Consider the following 26,258-nt stretch of genomic DNA (forward strand, 5'->3'; position numbering starts at 1 on the left):
AATTTCCTCAAATCTGTTCATTACCGTTTCACGAATGTTATGAACTTCCTCCTGCGTGTCGCGAATTTGTGTCGCTAGTTGTCTGGTTACGTCACCAATTTTAGCTTCTACTTTGTCTATCAATTCAAAGTGATGTCGCGCTAACTCTTGAGACAAATTTTTAGACTGTTCCGCCGCTTCGGTACGCTGGCATTCTAACACATTATTAATCTGCCTAGCCATCTCGTCAGATAATGTTTTTGCCTGTTCCGCCGCTTCGGACCTCTGCCTAGCCATCTCGTTAGTTAGTCTTTCCGACTGTAATTTGTTTTGTTCGGTTACTTCCATACGCTGGGATTCTAACGCAGTATTAATTTGTATAGTAACCACATTCAAGGCTCTCATCAAATCCACCATGGAAATATTATTCGAGTTTTCTTTAGCTGCCTGCACAACTGGTTCGGAAGCGTTACTTTCCTCTATGCGCGTGGGTTCGGGAGCAAAGCTAATTTCCTGACCTGCCTCAATGCTTAGTGTTGGTTGTGTTCTCTTTGTTTTCGCTTTCAACACAGCCTAGCATTTCTTTCTGGCCCTCGACTGACGTTTCCTCCTTGTCAGAGCTGGTCTTTTTGTGCCTCAGGAAATACATACCTTCGTCGGCCATCTTGTAATGCTTCCGACGTACTGATATGCTACGCTACAGCAAACTACACAAAAACGCTTTATGTAGCTCGTCCAGTGTGTGTCGACCCTCGTCGAAGCCCCTAAGTTGGATCGCCACTGAAGTTAAATCCTTTATGCTGGCACCTAGTTGTGGTAGCCACTGTAATAAAACCTCCTTGCTCTGTATTATATGGTATTCAACTCTCTCTAATTATTGGTGTGTTCTCATGGGGTTCTTGGCGCCTACCCTCGTCGCAGTAAATACCAGGAACGCTGCTAATGGATGGTCTGCCCAGACTGATAGACCAGCTAGCACGTCACTGCCCTGTGTTACTGTCCAGAGAGTAATTATAAAAAGGAAATTTAGTAGTGTGGTGTGAATAGTGTAATTTGCATATAAATGAAATAATAATAACTGAAAAACATATGATTTTAATGGGTTCTTGAATATGGGTGTGAAGTTACGTTTAACATGTGATTAAGCGAGAACAACCAAGGTGTCAAACCTAGGTGTCGGTAATTAGATGCAAATGACGTCACTGGAACACATTGAATATCATGCCGTGTCTAGCTATAGTACGTTGTCGGAGGCTTGAGGCTCTCTTCACAGGACCTCCAGGTGGTCTGCTGCTACACTGGAACACTGGATGCTGTAAGCTGTAATTGGCGAACTACAGAAGCTCTGAGGTAGCCTGGCATCTGGCTGAAGACTCGACTTCCCTCTCATCCTAGAAAGTCTGGTTTAATCTGGATCGGTCTCACCAATCGTCGTGGCCGATCGCAGCTGGCGCTGCCCTCAGATGTCTGGAACCACTACGGGACGAAAACGGGACCGACGCGGAAGTTGGCACTCGATGTCGCCGATACTCCCTATCTAGGACTTATTTAGTCCAGATACCATTCTGTCAACTCGTAGAGCGGAGAATTCTAAGTAGTACGCGATCGCGGATGACACGAATCTTCTATTTCTCGGGCGGCAACCAAGGCTTTGGTTCGCCCCAGCCCGAGAAACGTCTTCCCGCTGCAAGATGGCGATGGCGTCACTCTCTTCTTCCTGATAACTATTTACTTTCAGTCCCTAGCAACCAAGGAGCTATAGCTATCAGCAAACACAATAAGCTGCATAGTGAAATAAAAACTTGGATGTTAGAGTGTGAGAGAATCTAACTAAGACCAAATGAATAAAGTTTCCAAAGAATAATTCTTAGAAGACCCTGAAGTTAAAAGTGTGTTGTCTATGGCAATAAGATGTGTTATATCTGTTATACGTTGGTTGTCCTCTTTACAATAAAATAATTAAATACATAATATTCGCTCATGGAATATACAATTAATGTTACAATAATAATAAAAATAATAATTATATAACTGTAAACAGTTGGACTGGTTACATTATACTATTCAGTTTAAGGTTTGACATGTAAATTGCTATCTAAGTTTCTAGATGGACATACTCAGCTTCGTCTGCCATATTTGAAAAACCTTTCTTGTTGAAAATCGGTTTGAAATTACATTGTAACTTTCAGAATTTGTATATGATTCTCAATGGTTTTTGGAAGAATCATGTTTTTTTCTAGTACAGGGAATCTCCTAGCCTTGTAAGTGTAGTTGTAGTATGAATACTTACAGTGAGTATCACACAGGCTAATTTTATGTCATGAAGCAATCTGGTAGGCCCAGTTTTGAACTATAGTTGAAGCTTATATGATGGTAAACCCTAAAAAAGCGACGTGGTGGAGCAAGGAGCACTACCTCACTGAGGCCGGCCCTCTTGTGCTGCAGGGGTGACGAGGTGCAGCGCTCCCTGGAGCTGCTGGACCGCGTGCTGTCGGAGTTCGACGACCTGGAGAACGGCAACGTGCAGCAGCACGACAGCCCCACGCTGGGACACCAGTCGGAGGACGACGGCTACATGAGCATGAACGGTCGTCGGTCCAAGTGCTCGCCGGACGAGGAACTGCCCGAGCCCCTGCCGCCGCTGGCCCCGGTCGACTGCCCTCCGCCGCCCGAGGAGGCCCAGCGCGTCATATCCACCCTGCTGCCCAGGTTATTGCTGCCCTCGCGCACTAGTATCCTGCTGGCTCTGGTCGACCCCAGGAGGCTCAGCGCGTCATATCCACCCTGCTGCCCTGGTTAGTGCTGCCCTCTCGCACTAGTATCCTGCTGGCTCTGGTCGACCCCATTAGGCTCAGCGCGTCATATCCACCCTGCTGCCCTGGTTAATGCTGCCCTCTCGCACTAGTATCCTGCTGGCTCTGGTCGACCCAAGGAGGCTCAGCGCGTCATATCCACCCTGCTGCCCAGGTTAGTGCTGCCCTCGCGCACTAGTATCCTGCTGGCCCTGGTCGACCCCAGGAGGCTCAGCACGTCATATCCACCCTGCTGCCCTGGTTAGTGATGCCCTCTCGCACTAGTATCCTGCTGGCCCTGGTCGACCCCAGCGGGATCAGCACGTCATATCCACACTGATGCCCCGGTTAGTGCTGCCCTCTGGTACTAGTATCCTGATGGCCCTGGTCGACCCCAGGAGGCTCAGCGCGTCATATCCACCCTGCTGCCCTGGTTAGTGCTGCCCTCTCGCACTAGTATCCTGGTGGCCCTGGTCGACCCCAGATGACTCAGCGCATCATATCCACCCTTCTGCCCCGGTTAGGGCTGCCCTCTCGCACTAGTATCCTGTTGGCCCTGTTCGACCCCAGGATGATCAGCACGTCATATCCACCCTGCTGCCCCGATTAGTGCTGCCCTCTCGCACTAGTATCCTGGTGGCCCTGGTCGACCCCAGATGACTCAGCGCATCATATCCACCCTTCTGCCCCGGTTAGAGCTGCCCTCTCGCACTAGTATCCTGTTGGCCCTGTTCGACCCCAGGATGATCAGCACGTCATATCCACCCTGCTGCCCCGGTTAGAGCTGCCCTCTCGCACTAGTATCCTGTTGGCCCTGTTCGACCCCAGGATGATCAGCACGTCATATCCACCCTGCTGCCCCGGTTAGAGCTGCCCTCTCGCACTAGTATCCTGGTGGCCCTGGTCGACCCCAGATGACTCAGCGCATCATATCCACCCTTCTGCCCCGGTTAGAGCTGCCCTCTCGCACTAGTATCCTGTTGGCCCTGTTCGACCCCAGGATGATCAGCACGTCATATCCACCCTGCTGCCCCGGTTAGTGCTGCCCTCTCGCACTAGTATCCTGGTGGCCCTGGTCGACCCCAGTAGGCTCAGCACATCATATCCACCCTGCTGCCCCGGTTAGTGCTGACCTCTCGCACTAGTATCCTGCTGGCCCTGGTCGACCTCAGGAGGATCAGCAAGTGATATTCTCCCTACTGCCCCGGTTAGTGCTGCCCTCTCGCACTAGTATCCTGCTGGCCCTGGTCGACCCTAGGAGGCTCAGCGCGTCATATCCACTCTGCTGCCCTGGTTGGTGCTGCCCTCTCTCACTAGTATCCTGCTGGCTCTGGTCGACCCCAGGTGGATCAGTGTGTCATATCCACCCTGCTGCCCTGGTTGGTGCTGTCCTCTCTCACTAGTATCCTGCTGGCTCTGGTCGACCCCAGGAGGCTCAGCGCGTCATATCCACCCTGCTGCCCTGGATGGTGCTGCCCTCTCGCACTAGTATCCTGCTGGCCCTGGTCGACCCCAGGTGGATCAGTGTGTCATATCCACCCTGCTGCCCTGGTTGGTGCTGTCCTCTCGCACTAGTATCCTGCTGGCTCTGGTCGACCCCAGGAGGCTCAGCGCGTCATATCCACCCTGCTGCCCCAGCTAGTGCTGCCCTCTCTCACTAGTATCCTGCTGGCCCTGGTCGACCGCAGGAGGATCAGCGTGTCATATCCACCCTGCTGCCCTGGTTGGTGCTGCCCTCTCTCACTAGTATCCTTCTCGCCCTGATCGTCCCCGGAGGCTCAGCGCGTCATATCCACCCTGCTGCCCTGGTTAGTGCTGCCCTCTCTTACTAGTATCCTGCTGGTCCTGGTCGACCCCAGGAGGCTCAGCACGTCATATCCACCCTGCTGCCTCGGTAAGTGCTGCCCTCTCGCACTAGTATCCTTCTGGCCCTGGTCGACCCCAGGAGACTCAGCGCATCATATCCACCCTTCTGCCCCGGTTAGTGCTGCCCTCTCGCACTAGTATACAGCTGGCCCTGGTCGACCCCAAGAGACTCAGCGCATCATATCCACCCTTCTGCCCCAGTTAGTGCTGCCCTCTCGCACCAGTATCCTGCTTGCCCTGGTCGACAACAGGAGGCCCAGCGCATCATATCCACCCTGCTGCCCCAGTTAGTGCTGCCCTCTCGCACTAGTATCCTGGTGGCCCTGGTCACCCTAGGATGATCAGCACGTCATATTCACCCTGCTGCCCCGGTTAGTGCTGCCCTCTCTCACTAGTATCCTGCTGGCCCTGGTCGACCCCAGGAGACTCAGCGCATCATATCCATCCTTCTTTCTGGTTAGTGCTGCCCTTTTGCACTAGTATACTGCTGGACTGGTCGACCCCGATAGGCTCAGCACATCATATCCACCCTGCTGCCCCGGTTAGTGCTGACCTCTCGCACTAGTATCCTGCTGGCCCTGGTCGACCTCAGGAGGATCAGCGCGTGATATTCTCCCTACTGCCCCGGTTAGTGCTGCCCTCTCTCACTAGTAACCTGCTGGCTCTGGTCGACCCCAGGTGGATCAGTGTGTCATATCCACCCTGCTGCCCCAGCTAGTGCTGCCCTCTCTCACTAGTATCCTGCTGGCCCTGGTCGACCCCAGGAGGATCAGCGTGTCATATCCACCCTGCTGCCCTGGTTGGTGCTGCTCTCTCTCACTAGTATTCTGCTTGCCCTGGTCGACAACAGGAGGCCCAGCGCATCATATCCACCCTGCTGCCCCAGTTAGTGCTGCCCTCTCTCACTAGTATCCTGCTGGCCCTGGTCGACCCCAGGAGACTCAGCGCATTATATCCACCCTGCTGCCCCAGTTAGTGATGCCCTCTCTCACTAGTATCCTGCTGGCTCTGGTCGACCCCAGGAGCCTTAGAGCGTCATATCCACCCTGCTGCCCCGGTTGGTGCTGCCCTCTCGCACTAGTATCCTGCTGGCCCTGGTCGACCCCAGGAGTCACAGCACATCATATGCACCCTCCTGCCCTGGTAAGTGCTTCCCTCTCTCACTAGTATCCTGCTGGCCCCGGTCGACCCCAGGAGGCTCAGCGCTTCATATCCACCCTGCTGCCCCGGTTAGTGCTGCCCTCGCACTAGTATCCTGCTGGCCCTGGTCGACCCCAGGAGGCTCAGCGTGTCATATCCACCCTGCTGCCCTGGTTGGTGCTGCCCTCTCGCACTAGTATCCTGCTGGCCCTGGTCGACCCTAGGAGGCTCAGCGCGTCATATCCACCCTGCTGCCCTGGTTAGTGCTGCCCTCTCTTACTAGTATCCTGCTGACCCTGGTCGACCCCAGGAGGCTCAGCGCGTCATATTTACCCTGCTGCCTCGGTAAGTGCTGCCCTCTCGCACTAGTATCCTGCTGGCCCTGGTCGACCTCAGGAGGATCAGCGCGTGATATTCTCCCTACTGCCCCGGTTAGTGCTGCCCTCTCTCACTAGTAACCTGCTGGCTCTGGTCGACCCCAGGTGGATCAGTGTGTCATATCCACCCTGCTGCCCCAGTTAGTGATGCCCTCTCTCACTAGTATCCTGCTGGCTCTGGTCGACAACAGGAGGCCCAGCGCATCATATCCACCCTGCTGCCCCAGTTAGTGCTGCCCTCTCGCACTAGTATCCTGGTGGCCCTGGTCACCCTAGGATGATCAGCACGTCATATTCACCCTGCTGCCCCGGTTAGTGCTGCCCTCTCTCACTAGTATCCTGCTGGCCCTGGTCGACCCCAGGAGACTCAGCGCATCATATCCATCCTTCTTTCTGGTTAGTGCTGCCCTTTTGCACTAGTATACTGCTGGACTGGTCGACCCCGATAGGCTCAGCACATCATATCCACCCTGCTGCCCCGGTTAGTGCTGACCTCTCGCACTAGTATCCTGCTGGCCCTGGTCGACCTCAGGAGGATCAGCGCGTGATATTCTCCCTACTGCCCCGGTTAGTGCTGCCCTCTCTCACTAGTAACCTGCTGGCTCTGGTCGACCCCAGGTGGATCAGTGTGTCATATCCACCCTGCTGCCCCAGCTAGTGCTGCCCTCTCTCACTAGTATCCTGCTGGCCCTGGTCGACCCCAGGAGGATCAGCGTGTCATATCCACCCTGCTGCCCTGGTTGGTGCTGCTCTCTCTCACTAGTATTCTGCTTGCCCTGGTCGACAACAGGAGGCCCAGCGCATCATATCCACCCTGCTGCCCCAGTTAGTGCTGCCCTCTCTCACTAGTATCCTGCTGGCCCTGGTCGACCCCAGGAGACTCAGCGCATTATATCCACCCTGCTGCCCCAGTTAGTGATGCCCTCTCTCACTAGTATCCTGCTGGCTCTGGTCGACCCCAGGAGCCTTAGAGCGTCATATCCACCCTGCTGCCCCGGTTGGTGCTGCCCTCTCGCACTAGTATCCTGCTGGCCCTGGTCGACCCCAGGAGTCACAGCACATCATATGCACCCTCCTGCCCTGGTAAGTGCTTCCCTCTCTCACTAGTATCCTGCTGGCCCCGGTCGACCCCAGGAGGCTCAGCGCATCATATCCACCCTGCGGCCCCGGTTAGTGCTGCCCTCGCACTAGTATCCTGCTGGCCCTGGTCGACCCCAGGAGGCTCAGCGTGTCATATCCACCCTGCTGCCCTGGTTGGTGCTGCCCTCTCGCACTAGTATCCTGCTGGCCCTGGTCGACCCCAGGAGGCTCAGCGTGTCATATCCACCCTGCTGCCCTGGTTGGTGCTGCCCTCTCGCACTAGTATCCTGCTGGCCCTGGTCGACCCCAGGAGGCTTAGCACGTCATATCCATTCTGCTGCCCTTGTTGGTGCTGCCCTCTCGCATTAGTATCCTGCTTGCCCTGGTCGACCCCAGGAGGCTCAGCACATCATATCTACTCTGCAGCCCTGGTTAGTGCTGCCCTCTCTCACTAGTATCCTGCTGGCCCTGGACGACCCCAGGAGCTTCAGCACATCATATCCACCCTGCTGCCCCGGTTAGTGCTGCTTTCTGTCACTAGTATCCTGCTGGTAATGGTCGACACCAGGAGGCTCAGCACGTCATATCCACCCTGCTGCCCCGGTTAGTGTTGCCCTCTCACTAGTATCCTGCTTGCCCGAGTCGACCCTGTGAAGCTCAGTGCGTCATAACCACCTTGCTGCCCCGGTTAGTGCTGCCCTCTCTCACTAGTATCCTGCTGGCTTGTCGTTTTGTCGACCCCAGGAGGCTCAGCGTGTCGTATCCACCCTGCTGCCCCGGTTGGTGCTGCCCTTTCGCACTAGTATCCTGCTGGCCCTGGTCGACCCCAGGAGGCTCAGCGCGTCATATCCACCCTGCTGCCCCGGTTGGTGCTGCCCTCTCGCACTAGTAACCTTCTGGCCCTGGTCGACCCCAGGAGGCTCAGCACATCATATCCACCCTGCTGCCCCGGTTAGTGCTGCCCTCTCTCACTAGTATCCTGCTGGCTTTGGTCGACCCCAGGAGGCTTTGCGCATCATATCCACCCTGCTGCCCCGGTTAGTGCTGCCCTCGCACTAGTATCCTGCTGGCCCTGGTCGACCCCAGGAGGCTCAGCGTGTCATATCCACCCTGCTGCCCTGGTTAGTGCTGCCCTCTCGCACCAGTATCCTGCTGGCCCTGGTCGACCCTAGGAGGCTCAGTGCGTCATATCCACCCTGCTGCCCCGGTTGGTGCTGCCCTCTCGCACTAGTATCCTGATGGCCCTGGTCGACCCCAGGAGTCTCCATGTCATATTCACCCTGCTGCCCTGGTTAGTGCTGCCCTCTCGCACTTGTATCCTGCTGGCCCTGGTTGAGCATAGGAGGCTCAGCGCGTCATATCCAGCCTGCTGCCTAGGTTGGTGCTGCCCTCTCTCACTAGTATCCTGCTGGCCCTGGTCGACCCCAGGAGTCTCAGCACGTCATATCCACCCTGCTGCACTGGTTAGTGCTGCCCTCTCTCACTAGTATCCTGCTGGCCCTGGTCGACCCCAGGAGGCTCAGCGTGTCATATCCACCCTGCTGCCCTGGTTGGTGCTGCCCTCTCGCACTAGTATCCTGCTGGCCCTGGTCGATCCTAGGAGGCTCAGCGCGTCATATCCACCCTGCTGCCCCGGTTGGTGCTGCCCTCTCGCACTAGTATCCTGATGGCCCTGGTCGACCCCAGGAGTCTCCATGTCATATTCACCCTGCTGCCCTGGTTAGTGCTGCCCTCTCGCACTTGTATCCTGCTGGCCCTGGTTGAGCATAGGAGGCTCAGCGCGTCATATCCACCCTGCTGCCTAGGTTGGTGCTGCTCTCTCTCACTAGTATCCTGCTGGCCCTGGTCGACCCCAGGAGTCTCAGCACGTCATATCCACCCTGCTGCCCTGGTTAGTGCTGCCCTCTCTCACTAGTATCCTGCTGGCCCTGGTCGACCCCAGGAGCTTCAGCACGTCATATCCACCCTGCTGCCCCGGTTAGTGCTGCCCTCGCACTAGTATCCTGCTGGCCCTGGTCGACCCCAGGAAGCTCAGCGCATCATACCCACCCTGCTGCCCCGGTTAGTGCTGCCCTCTCTTACTAGTATCCTGCTGACCCTGGTTTACCCCAGGAGGCTCAGCACGTCATATCCACCCTGCTGTCCTGGTTAGTGCTGCCCTCTCTAACTAGTATCCTGCTGGCCCTGGTCGACCCCAGGAAGCTCAGCACGTCATATCCACCCTGCTGCCCCGGTTAGTGCTGCCCTCTCGCACTAGTATCCTGCTTGCCCTGGTCGACCCCAGGAGGCTCAGCACGTCATATCTACTCTGCTGCCCTGGTTAGTGCTGCCCTCTCTCACTAGTATCCTGCTGGCCCTGGACGACCCCAGGAGCTTCAGCACGTCATATCCACCCTGCTGCCCTGGTTGGTGCTGCCCTCTCTCACTAGTATCCTGCTGGCTCTGGTTGACCCCAGGTGGATCAGTGTGTCATATCCACCCTGCTGCCCTGGATGGTGCTGTCCTCTCTCACTAGTATCCTGCTGGCTTTGGTCGACCCCAGGAGGCTCAGCGCGTCATATCCACCCTGCTGCCCCAGCTAGTGCTGCCCTCTCTCACTAGTATCCTGCTGGCCCTGGTCGATCCTAGGAGGCTCAGCACGTCATATCCACCCTGCTGCCCTGGTTGGTGCTGCCCTCTCTCACTAGTATCCTGCTGGCCCTGGTCGACCCCAGGTGGATCAGCGCGTCATATCCACCATGCAGCCCTGGTTGGTGCTGCCCTCTCTCACTAGTATCCTGCGGGCTCTGGTCTACCCCAGGAGGCTCAGCGCATCATATCCACCCTGCTGCCCCAGTTAGTGTTGCCCTCTCTCACTAGTATCCTGCTGGCTTTGGTCGACCCCAGGAGGTTTAGCGCATCATATCCACCCTGCTGCCCCGGTTAGTGCTGCCCTCGCACTAGTATCCTGCTGGCCCTGGTCGACCCCAGGAGGCTCAGCGTGTCATATCCACCCTGCTGCCCTGGTTGGTGCTGCCCTCTCGCACTAGTATCCTGCTGGCCCTGGTCGACCCTAGGAGGCTCAGCACGTCATATCCACCCTGCTGCCCCGGTTGGTGCTGCCCTCTCGCACTATTATACTGCTGGTCCTGGTCGACCCCAGGAGTCTCCATGTCATATACACCCTGCTGCCCTGGTTAGTGCTGCCCTTTCGCACTTGTATCCTGCTGGCCCTGGTTGAGCTTAGGAGGCTCAGTGCCTCATATCCACCCTGCTGCCTAGGTTGGTGCTGCCCTCTCTCACTAGTATCCTGCTGGCCCTGGTCGACCCCAGGAGTCTCAGCACATCATATCCACCCTGCTGCCCTGGTTAGTGCTGCCCTCTCTCACTAGTATCCTGCTGGCCCTGGTCGACCCCAGGAGCTTCAGCACGTCATATCCACCCTGCTGCCCCGGTTAGTGCTGCTCTCTCGCACTAGTATCCTGCTGGCCCTGGTCGACCCCAGGAAGCTCCTCGCATCATACCCACCCTGCTGCCCTGGTTAGTGCTGCCCTCTCTTACTAGTATCCTGCTGACCCTGGTCGACCCCAGGAGGCTCAGCACGTCATATCCACCCTGCTGTCCTGGTTAGTGCTGCCCTCCCTAACTAGTATCCTGCTGGCCCTTGTGGACCCCAGGAAGCTCAGCGCCTCATATCCACCCTGCTGCCCAGGTTAGTGCTGCCCTCTCGCACCAGTATCCTGCTGGCCCTGGTCGACCCCAGGAGGCTCAGCGTGTCATATCCACCCTGCTGCCCTGGTTGGTGCTGCCCTCTCGCACTAGTATCCTGCTGGCCCTGGTCGACCCTAGGAGGCTCAGCGCGTCATATCCACCCTGCTGCCCCGGTTGGTGCTGCCCTCTCGCACTAGTATACTGCTGGCCCTGGTCGACCCCAGGAGTCTCCATGTCATATACACCCTGCTGCCCTGGTTAGTGCTGCCCTTTCGCACTTGTATCCTGCTGGCCCTGGTTGAGCTTAGGAGGCTCAGTGCGTCATATCCACCCTGCTGCCTAGGTTGGTGCTGCCCTATCTCACTAGTATCCTGCTGGCCCTGGTCGACCCCAGGAGTCTCAGCACGTCATATCCACCCTGCTGCCCTGGTTAGTGCTGCCCTCTCTCACTAGTATCCTGCTGGCCCTGGTCGACCCCAGGAGCTTCAGCACGTCATATCCACCCTGCTGCCCCGGTTAGTGCTGCCCTCTCGCACTAGTATCCTGCTGGCCCTGGTCGACCCCAGGAAGCTCAGCGCATCATACCCACCCTGCTGCCCCGGTTAGTGCTGCCCTCTCTTACTAGTATCCTGCTGACCCTGGTCGACCCCAGGAGGCTCAGCACATCATATCCACCCTGCTGTCCTGGTTAGTGCTGCCCTCCCTAACTAGTATCCTGCTGGCCCTGGTCGACCCCAGGAAGCTCAGCGCCTCATATCCACCCTGCTGCCCAGGTTAGTGCTGCTCTCTCGCACCAGTATCCTGCTGGCCCTGGTCGACCCCAGGAGGCTCAGCACGTCATATCCACCCTGCTGCCCTGGTTAGTGCTGCCTTTTCGCACTAGTATCCTGCTGGCCCTGGTCGACCCCAGGAGGCTCAGCGTGTCATATCCACCCTGCTCTCCCTGGTTTGTGCTGCCCTCTCGCACTACTATTCTGCTGGCCCTGGTCGACCCCAGGAGCCTCAGTGTGTCATATCCACCCTGCTTCCCCGGTTGGTGCTGTCTCCTCGCACTAGTATCCTTCTGGCTCTGGTCGACCCCAGGAGGCTCAGGCGTCATATCCACCCTGCTGCCCCGGTTGGTGCTGCCCTCTCGCACAAGTATCCTGCCGGCCCTGGTTTACTTCAGGAGGCTCAGCGCGTCATATCCACCCTGCTGCCCCGGTTAGTGCTTCCCTCTCTCACTAGTATCCTGCTGGCTCTGGTCGACCCCAGGAGGCTCAGCGCATCATATCCACTCTGCTGCCCCAGTTATTGCTGCCCTCTCGCACAAGTATCCTGCCGGCCCTGGTTTACTTCAGGAAGCTCAGCGCGTCATATCCACCCTGCTGCCCCGGTTAGTGCTTCCCTCTCTCACTAGTATCCTGCTGGCTCTGGTCGACCTAAGGAGGCTCAGCGCATCATATCTACTCTGCTGCCCCGGTTAGTGCTGCCCTCGCAATAGTATCCTTCTGGCTCTGGTAGACCCCAGGAGGCTCAGCGCGTCATATCCACCCTGCTGCCCCGGTTAGTGCTTCCCTCTCTCACTAGTATCCTGCTGGCTCTGGTCGACCCCAGGACGATCAGCTCGTTTTATCCACCCTGCTGCCCTGGTTGTTGCTGCCCTCTCGCACTAGTATCCTGGTGGCCCTGGTCGACCCCAGGAGGCTCAGCGCGTCATATCCACTCTGCTGCCCCGGTTAGTGCTGCCCTCTCTCACTAGTATCCTTCTGGCCCTGGTAAACCCAAGGAGGCTCAGCGCATCATATCCACTCTGCTGCCCCAGTTAGTGCTGCCCTCTCGCACAAGTATCCTGCCGGCCCTGGTTTACTTCAGGAGGCTCAGCGCGTCATATTCTCCCTGCTGCCCCGGTTAGTGCTGCCCTCTCTCACTAGTATCCTGCTGGCTCTGGTCGACCCCAGGAGGCTCAGCGCATCATATCTACTCTGCTGCCCCGGTTAGTGCTGCCCTCGCAATAGTATCCTGCTGGCCCTTGTCGACCCCGGGAAGCTCAGCGCATCAAATCCACCCTTTTACCCCGGTTATTGCTGCCCACTTACTAGTATCCTGCTAGCCCTGGTCGACCCCGGGAAGCTCAGCGCATCCAACCCACCCCGCTGCCCCGGTTAGTGCTGCCCTCTCTCACTAGTATCCTGCTGCCTCTGGTCGACCCCAGGAGTCTCAGCGCGTAATATCCTCCCTGCTGCCCCGGTTGGTGCTGCCCTCTCGCACTAGTATCCTCCTGGCCCTGGTCGACTCTAGGAGGTTCAGCACGTCATATCCACCCTGCTGCCCCGGTTAGTGCTGCCCTCTCTCACTAGTATCCTGCTGGCCCTGGTCGTCCCCAGGAAGCTCAGCGCATCATATCCACCCTGCTGCCCAGGTTAGTGCTGCCCTCTCTCACCAGTATCCTGCTGCCCCTGGTCGACCCCAGGAGGCTCAGCGCGTCATATCCACCCTGCTGCCCTGGTTAGTGCTGCCCTCTCGCACCAGTATCCTGCTGGCCCTGGTCGACCCCAGGAGGCTCAGCGTGTCATATCCACCCTGCTGCCCTGGTTAGTGCTGCCCTCTCGCACCAGTATCCTGCTGGCCCTGGTCGACCCCAGGAGGCTCAGCGTGTCATATCCACCCTGCTGCCCTGGTTGGTGCTGCCCTCTCGCACTAGTATCCTGCTGGCCCTGGTCGACCCTAGGAGGCTCAGCGCGTCATATCCACCCTGCTGCCCCGGTTGGTGCTGCCCTCTCGCACTAGTATACAGCTGGGCCTGGTCGACCCCAGGAGTCTCCATGTCATATACACCCTGCTGCCCTGGTTAGTGCTGCCCTTTCGCACTTGTATCCTGCTGGCCCTGGTTGAGCTTAGGAGGCTCAGTGCGTCATATCCACCCTGCTGCCTAGGTTGGTGCTGCCCTATCTCACTAGTATCCTGCTGGCCCTGGTCGACCCCAGGAGGCTCAGCACGTCATATCCACCCTGCTGTCCTGGTTAGTGCTGCCCTCCCTAACTAGTATCCTGCTGGCCCTGGTCGACCCCAGGAAGCTCAGCGCCTCATATCCACCCTGCTGCCCAGGTTAGTGCTGCTCTCTCGCACCAGTATCCTGCTGAGCCTGGTCGACCCCAGGAGGCTCAGCACGTCATATCCACCCTGCTGCCCTGGTTAGTGCTGCCTTTTCGCACTAGTATCCTGCTGGCCCTGGTCGACCCCAGGAGGCTCAGCGTGTCATATCCACCCTGCTCTCCCTGGTTTGTGCTGCCCTCTCGCACTACTATCCTGCTGGCCCTGGTCGACCCCAAGAGCCTCAGTGTGTCAAATCCACCCTGCTGCCCCGGTTGGTGCTGTCTCCTCGCACTAGTATCCTTCTGGCTCTGGTCGACCCCAGGAGGCTCAGGCGTCATATCCACCCTGCTGCCCCGGTTGGTGCTGCCCTCTCGCACAAGTATCCTGCCGGCCCTGGTTTACTTCAGGAGGCTCAGCGCGTCATATCCACCCTGCTGCCTCGGTTAGTGCTTCCCTCTCTCACTAGTATCCTGCTGGCTCTGGTCGACCCCAGGAGGCTCAGCGCATCATATCCACTCTGCTGCCCCAGTTATTGCTGCCCTCTCGCACAAGTATCCTGCCGGCCCTGGTTTACTTCAGGAGGCTCAGCGCGTCATATCCACCCTGCTGCCCCGGTTAGTGCTTCCCTCTCTCACTAGTATCCTGCTGGCTCTGGTCGACCTAAGGAGGCTCAGCGCATCATATCTACTCTGCTGCCCCGGTTAGTGCTGCCCTCGCAATAGTATCCTTCTGGCTCTGGTAGACCCCAGGAGGCTCAGCGCGTCATATCCACCCTGCTGCCCCGGTTAGTGCTTCCCTCTCTCACTAGTATCCTGCTGGCTCTGGTCGCCCCCAGGACGATCAGCTCGTTTTATCCACCCTGCTGCCCTGGTTGTTGCTGCCCTCTCGCACTAGTATCCTGGTGGCCCTGGTCGACCCCAGGAGGCTCAGCGCGTCATATCCACTCTGCTGCCCCGGTTAGTGCTGCCCTCTCTCACTAGTATCCTTCTGGCCCTGGTAAACCCAAGGAGGCTCAGCGCATCATATCCACTCTGCTGCCCCAGTTAGTGCTGCCCTCTCGCACAAGTATCCTGCCGGCCCTGGTTTACTTCAGGAGGCTCAGCGCGTCATATCCTCCCTGCTGCCCCGGTTAGTGCTGCCCTCTCTCACTAGTATCCTGCTGGCTCTGGTCGACCCCAGGAGGCTCAGCGCATCATATCTACTCTGCTGCCCCGGTTAGTGCTGCCCTCGCAATAGTATCCTGCTGGCCCTTGTCGACCCCGGGAAGCTCAGCGCATCAAATCCACCCTTTTACCCCGGTTAGTGCTGCCCACTTACTAGTATCCTGCTAGCCCTGGTCGACCCCGGGAAGCTCAGCGCATCCAACCCACCCTGCTGCCCCGGTTAGTGCTGCCCTCTCTCACTAGTATCCTGCTGCCTCTGGTCGACCCCAGGAGTCTCAGCGCGTAATATCCTCCCTGCTGCCCCGGTTGGTGCTGCCCTCTCGCACTAGTATCCTCCTGGCCCTGGTCGACTCTAGGAGGTTCAGCACGTCATATCCACCCTGCTGCCCCGGTTAGTGCTGCCCTCTCTCACTAGTATCCTGCTGGCCCTGGTCGTCCCCAGGAAGCTCAGCGCATCATATCCACCCTGCTGCCCAGGTTAGTGCTGCCCTCTCTCACCAGTATCCTGCTGCCCCTGGTCGACCCCAGGAGGCTCAGCGCGTCATATCCACCCTGCTGCCCTGGTTAGTGCTGCCCTCTCGCACCAGTATCCTGCTGCCCCTGGTCGACCCCAGGAGGCTCAGCGCGTCATATCCACCCTGCTGCCCTGGTTAGTGCTGCCATCTCGCACTAGTATCCTGCTGGCCCTGGTCGACCCCAGGAGGATCAGCGCATCATATCCACCCTGCTGCCCTGGTTAGTGCTGCCCTCTCGCACCAGTATCCTGCTGCCCCTGGTCGACCCCAGGAGGCTCAGCGCGTCATATCCACCCTGCTGCCCTGGTTCGTGCTGCCCTCTCGCACTAGTATCCTGCTGGCCCTGGTCGACCCCAGGAGGCTCAGCGCGTCATATCCACCCTGCTGCCTAGGTTGGTGCTGCCCTCTCTCACTAGTATCCTGCTGCCTCTGTTTGACCCAAGGAGGCTCAGCGCGTAATATCCTCCCTGCTGCCCCTGTTGGTGCTGCCCTCTCGCACCAGTATCCTGCTGGCCCTGGTCGACCCCAGGAGACTCAGCGCGTAATATCCACCCTGCTGCCCCGGTTAGTGCTGCCCTCTCGCACTAATATCCTGGTGGCCCTGGTCGACCCTAGGAGGCTTAGTGCATCATATCCACCCTGCTTCCCCAGTTAGTGCTGCCCTCTCTAACTAGTATCCTGCTGGTCCTGGTCGACCCCAGGAAGCTAAGCGCGTCATATCCACCCTGCTGCCCAGGTTAGTGCTGCCCTCTCGCACCAGTATCCTTGTGGCCCTGGTCGACCCCAGGAGGCTCAGCACGTCATATCCACCCTGCTGCCCCGGTTAGTGCTGTCCTCTCGCACCAGTATCCTGCTGCCCCTGGTCGACTCTAGGAGGTTCAGCACGTCATATCCACCCTGCTGCCCCGGTTAGTGCTGCCCTCTCTCACTAGTATCTTGCTGGCCCTGGTCGTCCCCAGGAAGCTCAGCGCATCATATCCACCCTGCTGCCCAGTTTAGTGCTGCCCTTTTGCACCAGTATCCTTGTGGCCCTGGTCGACCCCAGGAGGCTCAGCGCGTCATATCCACCCTGCTGCCTAGGTTGGTGCTGCCCTCTCTCACTAGTATCCTGCTGCCCCTGGTCGACCCCAGGAGGATCAGCGCATCATATCCACCCTGCTGCCCTGGTTAGTGCTGCCCTCTCGCACCAGTATCCTGCTGCCCCTGGTCGACTCTAGGAGGTTCAGCACGTCATATCCACCCTGCTGCCCCGGTTAGTGCTGCCCTCTCTCACTAGTATCCTGCTGGCCCTGGTCGTCCCCAGGAAGCTCAGTGCATCATATCCACCCTGCTGCCCAGGTTAGTGCTGCCCTCTCGCACTAGTATCCTGCTGGCCCTGGTCGTCCCCAGGAAGCTCAGCGCATCATATCCACCCTGCTGCCCAGGTTAGTGCTGCCCTCTCGCACTAGTATCCTGGTGGCCCTGGTCGACCCTAGGAAGCTCAGCGCATCATATCCACCCTGCTGCCCAGGTTAGTGCTGCCCTCTCGCACCAGTATCCTGCTGCCCCTGGTCGTCCCCAGGAGGTTCAGCACGTCATATCCACCCTGTTGCCCCGGTTAGTGCTGCCCTCTCTCACTAGTATCCTGCTGGCCCTGGTCGTCCCCAGGAAGCTCAGCGCATCATATCCACCCTGCTGCCCAGGTTAGTGCTGCCCTCTCGCACCAGTATCCTGCTGCCCCTGGTCGACCTCAGGAGGATCAGCGCGTCATATCCACCCTGCTGCCCTGGTTAGTGCTGCCCTCTCGCACTAGTATCCTGCTGGCCCTGGTCGACCCCAGGAGGCTCAGCGCGTCATATCCACCCTGCTGCCTAGGTTGGTGCTGCCCTCTCTCACTAGTATCCTGCTGGCCCTGGTCGACCCCAGGAGGCTCAGCGCTTCATATCCACTCTGCTGCCCTGGTTAGTGCTGCCCTCTCTCACTAGTATCCTGCTGCCTCTGGTCGACCCAAGGAGGCTCAGCGCGTAATATCCTCTCTGCTGCCCCGGTTGGTGCTGCCCTCTCGCACCAGTATCCTGCTGGCCCTGGTCGACCCCAGGAGACTCAGCGCGTAATATCCACCCTGCTGCCCCGGTTAGTGCTGCCCTCTCGCACTAGTATCCTGGTGGCCCTGGTCGACCCTAGGAGGCTCAGTGCATCATATCCACCCTGCTGCCCCAGTTAGTGCTGCCCTCTCTCACTAGTATCCTGCTGGTCCTGGTCGACCCCAGGAAGCTAAGCGCGTCAATCCACCCTGCTGCCCAGGTTAGTGCTGCCCTCTCGCACCAGTATCCTTGTGGCCCTGGTCGACCCCAGGAGGCTCAGCGCGTCATATCCACCCTGCTGCCCCGGTTAGTGCTGCCCTCTCGCACTAGTATCCTGCTGGCCCTGGTCGACCCCATGGAGGATCATAACGTCATATCCACCCTGTTGCCCCGGTTGGTGCTGTCTCCTCGCACTAGTAATCTTCTGGCTCTGTTCGACCCCAGGAGGCTCAGCGCGTCATATCCACCATGCTGCCCCGGTTGGTGCTGTCTCCTCGCACTAGTATCCTGCTGGCCCTGGTCGACCCCAGGAGTCTCCACATCATATACACCCTGCTGCCCTGGTTAGTGCTGCCCTCTCGCACTAGTATCCTGCTGGCCCTGGTTGATCCCAGGAGGCTCAGTGCGTCATATCCACCCTCTGCCCCGGTGGTGCTGCCCTCTCGCACAAGTATCCTGCTGGCCCTGGTCGACCCCAGGAGTCTCCACATCATATACACCCTGCTGCCCTGGTTAGTGCTGCCCTCTCGCACTAGTATCCTGCTGGCCCTGGTTGATCCCAGGAGGCTCAGTGCGTCATATCCACCCTCTGCCCCGGTGGTGCTGCCCTCTCGCACAAGTATCCTGCTGGCCCTGGTCGACCCCAGGAGTCTCCACATCATATACACCCTGCTGCCCTGGTTAGTGCTGCCCTCTCGCCCTAGTATCCTGCTGGCCCTGGTCTACTCCAGGAGTCTCCACATCATATACACCCTGTTGCCCCGGTTTGTGCTGCCGTCTCGCACGAGTATCCTGCTGGCCCTGGTTGACCCCAGGAGGCTGAGCACATCATATACACCCTGCTGCCCCGGTTGGTGCTGTCCTCTCGCACCAGTATTCTTCTGGCCCTGGTCGACCCCAGGAGGCTCAGCGCGTCATATCCACCCTGTTGCCCCGGTTGGTGCTGCCGTCTCGCACGAGTATCCTGCTGGCCCTGGTCGATCCCAGGATGCTCAGCGCGTCATATCCACCCTGCTGCCCCGGTTAGTGCTGCCCTCTCGCACCAGTATCCTGCTGGCCGTGGTCGACCCTAGGAGGCTCAGCGCGTCATATCCACCCTGCTGCCCAGGTTAGTGCTGTTCTCGCGCACTAGTATCCTGCTGGCCCTGGTCGACCCCAGGAGTCTCCACATCATATACACCCTGCTGCCCTGGTTAGTGCTGCCCTCTCGCACTAGTATCCTGCTGGCTCTGGTCGACCCCAGGAGGCTCAGCGCATCATATCTACTCTGCTGCCCCGGTTAGTGCTGCCCTCGCAATAGTATCCTGCTGGCCCTTGTCGACCCCGGGAAGCTCAGCGCATCAAATCCACCCTTTTACCCCGGTTAGTGCTGCCCACTTACTAGTATCCTGCTAGCCCTGGTCGACCCCGGGAAGCTCAGCGCATCCAACCCACCCTGCTGCCCCGGTTAGTGCTGCCCTCTCTCACTAGTATCCTGCTGCCTCTGGTCGACCCCAGGAGTCTCAGCGCGTAATATCCTCCCTGCTGCCCCGGTTGGTGCTGCCCTCTCGCACTAGTATCCTCCTGGCCCTGGTCGACTCTAGGAGGTTCAGCACGTCATATCCACCCTGCTGCCCCGGTTAGTGCTGCCCTCTCTCACTAGTATCCTGCTGGCCCTGGTCGTCCCCAGGAAGCTCAGCGCATTATATCCACCCTGCTGCCCAGGTTAGTGCTGCCCTCTCTCACCAGTATCCTGCTGCCCCTGGTCGACCCCAGGAGGCTCAGCGCGTCATATCCACCCTGCTGCCCTGGTTAGTGCTGCCCTCTCGCACCAGTATCCTGCTGCCCCTGGTCGACCCCAGGAGGCTCAGCGCGTCATATCCACCCTGCTGCCCTGGTTAGTGCTGCCCTCTCGCACTAGTATCCTGCTGGCCCTGGTCGACCCCAGGAGGATCAGCGCATCATATCCACCCTGCTGCCCTGGTTAGTGCTGCCCTCTCGCACCAGTATCCTGCTGCCCCTGGTCGACCCCAGGAGGCTCAGCACGTCATATCCACCCTGCTGCCCTGGTTAGTGCTGCCCTCTCGCACTAGTATCCTGCTGGCCCTGGTCGACCCCAGGAGGCTCAGCGCGTCATATCCACCCTGCTGCCTAGGTTGGTGCTGCCCTCTCTCACTAGTATCCTGCTGCCTCTGTTTGACCCAAGGAGGCTCAGCGCGTAATATCCTCCCTGCTGCCCCGGTTGGTGCTGCCCTCTCGCACCAGTATCCTGCTGGCCCTGGTCGACCCCAGGAGACTCAGCGCGTAATATCCACCCTGCTGCCCCGGTTAGTGCTGCCCTCTCGCACTAGTATCCTGGTGGCCCTGGTCGAACCTAGGAGGCTTAGTGCATCATATCCACCCTGCTGCCCCAGTTAGTGCTGCCCTCTCTCACTAGTATCCTGCTGGTCCTGGTCGACCCCAGGAAGCTAACCGCGTCATATCCACCCTGCTGCCCAGGTTAGTGCTGCCCTCTCGCACCAGTATCCTTGTGGCCCTGGTCGACCCCAGGAGGCTCAGCACGTCATATCCACCCTGCTGCCCCGATTAATGCTGTCCTCTCGCACCAGTATCCTGCTGCCCCTGGTCGACTCTAGGAGGTTCAGCACGTCATATCCACCCTGCTGCCCCGGTTAGTGCTGCCCTCTCTCACTAGTATCTTGCTGGCCCTGGTCGTCCCCAGGAAGCTCAGCGCATCATATCCACCCTGCTGCCCAGGTTAGTGCTGCCCTTTTGCACCAGTATCCTTGTGGCCCTGGTCGACCCCAGGAGGCTCAGCGCGTCATATCCACCCTGCTGCCTAGGTTGGTGCTGCCCTCTCTCACTAGTATCCTGCTGCCCCTGGTCGACCCCAGGAGGATCAGCGCATCATATCCACCCTGCTGCCCTGGTTAGTGCTGCCCTCTCGCACCAGTATCCTGCTGCCCCTGGTCGACTCTAGGAGGTTCAGCACGTCATATCCACCCTGCTGCCCCGGTTAGTGCTGCCCTCTCTCACTAGTATCCTGCTGGCCCTGGTCGTCCCCAGGAAGCTCAGCGCATCATATCCACCCTGCTGCCCAGGTTAGTGCTGCCCTCTCGCACTAGTATCCTGCTGGCCCTGGTCGTCCCCAGGAAGCTCAGCGCATCATATCCACCCTGCTGCCCAGGTTAGTGCTGCCCTCTCGCACTAGTATCCTGGTGGCCCTGGTCGACCCTAGGAAGCTCAGCACATCATATCCACCCTGCTGCCCAGGTTAGTGCTGCCCTCTCGCACCAGTATCCTGCTGCCCCTGGTCGTCCCCGGGAGGTTCAGCACGTCATATCCACCCTGCTGCCCCGGTTAGTGCTGCCCTCTCTCACTAGTATCCTGCTGGCCCTGGTCGTCCCCAGGAAGCTCAGCGCATCATATCCACCAGCTGCCCAGGTTAGTGCTGCCCTCTCGCACCAGTATCCTGCTGCCCCTGGTCGACCCCAGGAGGCTCAGCGCGTCGTATCCACCCTGCTGCCCTGGTTAGTGCTGCCCTCTCGCACTAGTATCCTGCTGGCCCTGGTCGACCCCAGGAGGCTCAGCGCGTCATATCCACCCTGCTGCCTAGGTTGGTGCTGCCCTCTCTCACTAGTATCCTGCTGGCCCTGGTCGACCCCAGGAGGCTCAGCGCTTCATATCCACTCTGCTGCCCTGGTTAGTGCTGCCCTCTCTCACTAGTATCCTGCTGCCTCTGGTCGACCCAAGGAGGCTCAGCGCGTAATATCCTCTCTGCTGCCCCGGTTGGTGCTGCCCTCTCGCACCAGTATCCTGCTGGCCCTGGTCGACCCCAGGAGACTCAGCGCGTAATATCCACCCTGCTGCCCCGGTTAGTGCTGCCCTCTCGCACTAGTATCCTGGTGGCCCTGGTCGACCCTAGGAGGCTCAGTGCATCATATCCACCCTGCTGCCCCAGTTAGTGCTGCCCTCTCTCACTAGTATCCTGCTGGTCCTGGTCGACCCCAGGAAGCTAAGCGCGTCAATCCACCCTGCTGCCCAGGTTAGTGCTGCCCTCTCGCACCAGTATCCTTGTGGCCCTGGTCGACCCCAGGAGGCTCAGCGCGTCATATCCACCCTGCTGCCCCGGTTAGTGCTGCCCTCTCGCACTAGTATCCTGCTGGCCCTGGTCGACCCCAGGAGGATCATAACGTCATATCCACCCTGTTGCCCCGGTTGGTGCTGTCTCCTCGCACTAGTAATCTTCTGGCTCTGTTCGACCCCAGGAGGCTCAGCGTGTCATATCCACCATGCTGCCCCGGTTGGTGCTGTCTCCTCGCACTAGTATCCTGCTGGCCCTGGTCGACCCCAGGATGCTCAGCGCGTCATACCCACCCTGCTGGCCTGGTTAGTGCTGCCCTCTCGCACCAGTATCCTGCTGGCCCTGGTCGAACCCAGGAGGCTCAGCACGTCATATCCACCCTGCTGCCCCGGTTGGTGCTGCCCTCTTGCACTAATATACTGCTGGCCCTGGTCGACCCCAGGATGCTCAGCGCGTCATATCCACCCTGCTGCCCCGGTTGGTGCTGCCTTCTCGCACTAGTATCCTGCTGGCCCTGGTCGACCCCAGGAGTCTCCACATCATATACACCCTGCTGCCCTGGTTAGTGCTGCCCTCTCGCACTAGTATCCTGCTGGCCCTGGTTGATCCCAGGAGGCTCAGTGCGTCATATCCACCCTCTGCCCCGGTTGGTGCTGCCCTCTCGCACAAGTATCCTGCTGGCCCTGGTCGACCCCAGGAGTCTCCACATCATATACACCCTGCTGCCCTGGTTAGTGCTGCCCTCTCGCCCTAGTATCCTGCTGGCCCTGGTCGACTCCAGGAGTCTCAACATCATATACACCCTGTTGCCCCGGTTTGTGCTGCCGTCTCGCACGAGTATCCTGCTGGCCCTGGTTGACCCCAGGAGGCTGAGCACGTCATATACACCCTGCTGCCCCGGTTGGTGCTGTCCTCTCGCACCAGTATCCTTCTGGCCCTGGTCGACCCCAGGAGGCTCAGCGCGTCATATCCACCCTGTTGCCCCGGTTGGTGCTGCCGTCTCGCACGAGTATCCTGCTGGCCCTGGTCGATCCCAGGATGCTCAGCGCGTCATATCCACCCTGCTGCCCCGGTTAGTGCTGCCCTCTCGCACCAGTATCCTGCTGGCCGTGGTCGACCCTAGGAGGCTCAGCGCGTCATATCCACCCTGCTGCCCAGGTTAGTGCTGTTCTCGCGCACTAGTATCCTGCTGGCCCTGGTCGACCCCAGGAGTCTCCACATCATATACACCCTGCTGCCCTGGTTAGTGCTGCCCTCTCGCACTAGTATCCTGCTGGCCCTGGTTGATCCCAGGAGGCTCAGCGCGTCATATCCACCCTGCTGCCCCGGTTGGTGCTGCCCTCTCGCACTAGTATCCTGCTGGCCCTGGTTGACCCCAGGAGGCTGAGCACGTCATATACACCCTGCTGCCCCGGTTGGTGCTGTCCTCTCGCACCAGTATCCTTCTGGCCCTGGTCGACCCCAGGAGGCTCAGCGCGTCATATCCACCCTGTTGCCCCGGTTGGTGCTGCCGTCTCGCACGAGTATCCTGCTGGCCCTGGTCGATCCCAGGATGCTCAGCGCGTCATATCCACCCTGTTGCCCCGGTTGGTGCTGCCCTCTCGCACCAGTATCCTGCTGGCCGTGGTCGACCCTAGGAGGCTCAGCACGTCATATCCACCCTGCTGCCCCGGTTGGTGCTGCCCTCTTGCACTAGTATCCTGCTGGCCCTGGTCGACCCTAGGAGGCTCAGCGCGTCTTATCCACCCTGTTGCCCCGGTTGGTGCTGCCCTCTCGCACCAGTATCCTGCTGGCTTTGGTCGACCCTAGGAGGCTCAGCGCGTCTTATCCACCCTGCTGCCCCGGTTGGTGCTGCCCTCTCGCACTAGTATCCTGCTGGCCCTGGTCGACCCCAGGAGTCTCCACATCATATACACCCTGCTGCCCTGGTTAGTGCTGCCCTCTCGCACTAGTATCCTGCTGGCTCTGGTTGATCCCAGGAGGCTCAGCGCGTCATATCCACCCTGCTGCCCCGGTTGGTGCTGCCCTCTTACACTAGTATCCTGCTGGCCCTGGTCGACCCCAGGAGTCTCCACATCATATACACCCTGCTGCCCTGGTTAGTGCTGCCTTCTCGCCCTAGTATCCTGCTGGCCCTGGTCGACCCCAGGAGTCTCCACATCATATACACCCTGTTGCCCCGGTTGGTGCTGCCGTCTCGCACGAGTATCCTGCTGGCCCTGGTTGACCCTAGGAGGCTGAGCACGTCATATCCACCCTGTTGCCCCGGTTGGTGCTGCCGTCTCGCACGAGTATCCTGCTGGCCCTGGTCGATCCCAGGATGCTCAGCGCGTCATATCCACCCTGCTGCCCCGGTTAGTGCTGCCCTCTCGCACCAGTATCCCGCTGGCCCTGGTCGACCCCAGGAGGATCAGCGCGTCTTATCCACCCTGCTGCTCCGGTTAGTGCTGCCCTCTCTAACTAGTATCCTGCTGGCCCTGGTCGACCCCAAGAGGCTCAGCGTGTCATATCCACCCTGCTGCCCAGTTTAGTGCTGCCCTCGCGCACTAGTATCCCGCTGGCCCTGGTTGACCCCAGGAGGATCAGCGCGTATTTGCCACTCTGCTGCCCTGGTTAGTGCTGCCCTCTCGCACTAGTATACAGCTGGCCCTGGTCGACCCCAGGAGCTTCTGCACGTCATATCCACCCTGCTGCCCCGGTTAGTGCTGCCCTCTCGCACCAGTATCCTGCTGGCCGTGGTCGACCACAGGAGGTTCAGCGCGTCATATCCACCCTGCTGCCCCGGTTAGTGCTGCCCTCTCAGTAGTATCCTCTGTCACTTCAGGCCTGGAGTCTGACCATGAACAGGAACACCAGGAGATATGCCCGAGCCTCCTCTGCTGCTTTAATTGATTGTTAGGCATTTTGAAGAAATTTTTGTTAGTGATGTAAATATGAGCAATCATTAAATCTGTGCAGTAAAAAATTGTAATAGGGCTATCCATTTTTGAACCCAGTAGTTTCTTACGACGAATTATTTCATTTTAATAATTCGTGACAATACATTTGCATAAATAATATAAAATGTTTTCTTTCTTTTGGTTATAGAATTGAAAACTAATCTACTAGAAAAAATATGTTTCAAATATCTACATATATATGGAAATTTATTTCAATCCTTTCAATGAATGAAAATTTTTAATTAGAAATGATTATGGTATCCAATGGCCTTTAAACTCGAGAATATGTTAAGAATAGTAATGCACAATTGAATACATTTTAGATTATTGAGAGGTAAAACAAAATAAAGTCAAAATATTACCTAACCTTTCCAGTGATTAGTTTGAACCAAACAATGAGAATACAGCTCACATTTCCCCTGCTTAGTGAGGGGAAGTAATAAGAAGTCACTGTACTAGCATCCCAGAGAACATATCTATCCAGTCGTATACATATACCTTCAATATTCACTTGAAATGAAAAACAAATTATGGTAAAAAAACAGTCTTGGCCCTGGCCTTAAAATACTGACATGAAAGCCCCGGTTTTTTTTTTTGTTTTTTTTAGACAGTCTTGGTTAGGCTATATTCCTAAGGATCTCTGGAAAACCACAGGGTCAAGTTGCCCTTAGTATCAATATAACAATAAGGTGGCGACAACAGAATTAGTCCATCTCTCCTGGAAAATCATTCCGGCTATACAAGGGTGCCAGACACACTACCCAGCATATCACCACAAAAAATAGAGTCAATTAAGATTTCCAAAAGATGAATTCAATTGATAACCAAAATTCACAACAACCATACTTATTAGTTTGAACTAAAATGTATGCTAATCTATTTAAAAAAATATGTTTAAGTTACTAGTCTTATGAATTGAGGTGTTTCAATAAACTGAACCTAAGACATTAGGAGGACCAGAATTGTGATGCCCTATGTTTTGTGAGGTCAACCAGCTACTCTTTAACTTTTAACATTTAATATTCAGGCTGAGAACTCATTAGAGAAATCCTTCTAAAGGTTAATTTTGAATAGTGTCTTTGGTAAATCTCTTCAAATTATATTGTGGGAATGCAATGTTCATGTCATTTTGTGATATGACAGCATTTATGGTGTGGGAGAATTGATAATATGCTCGTCTTTGGAGGCAAGGAAGATTGTTGATAATATTACCCTTATCGAACTATAAAAAGTTCGATAACCTACAGTAAGCATCTCTACATGGGAGTAGATGTAGATTTGTCTTGATTGTGCTTCT

The 26,258-nt window shown here is 57.8% G+C and overlaps 1 protein-coding gene across 5 annotated transcripts in view; it reads left to right on the forward strand.

Annotated features, from left to right (window-relative positions):
- Positions 1 to 26,258, forward strand: part of LOC134535708 (uncharacterized) — a 398,944-nt gene that overhangs the window by 140,845 nt on the left and 231,841 nt on the right. For all 5 annotated transcript variants that reach the window (XM_063374911.1, XM_063374908.1, XM_063374910.1 and 2 more), the window contains exon 4: positions 2,425 to 2,688. In XM_063374911.1, the coding sequence (XP_063230981.1) occupies positions 2,425 to 2,688 (264 nt within the window). The remainder of the gene's footprint in view (positions 1 to 2,424; positions 2,689 to 26,258) is intronic.

Source organism: Bacillus rossius, chromosome 10 (genome assembly GCF_032445375.1).
Source record: "Bacillus rossius redtenbacheri isolate Brsri chromosome 10, Brsri_v3, whole genome shotgun sequence".
NCBI classification, from domain to species: domain Eukaryota; kingdom Metazoa; phylum Arthropoda; class Insecta; order Phasmatodea; family Bacillidae; genus Bacillus; species Bacillus rossius.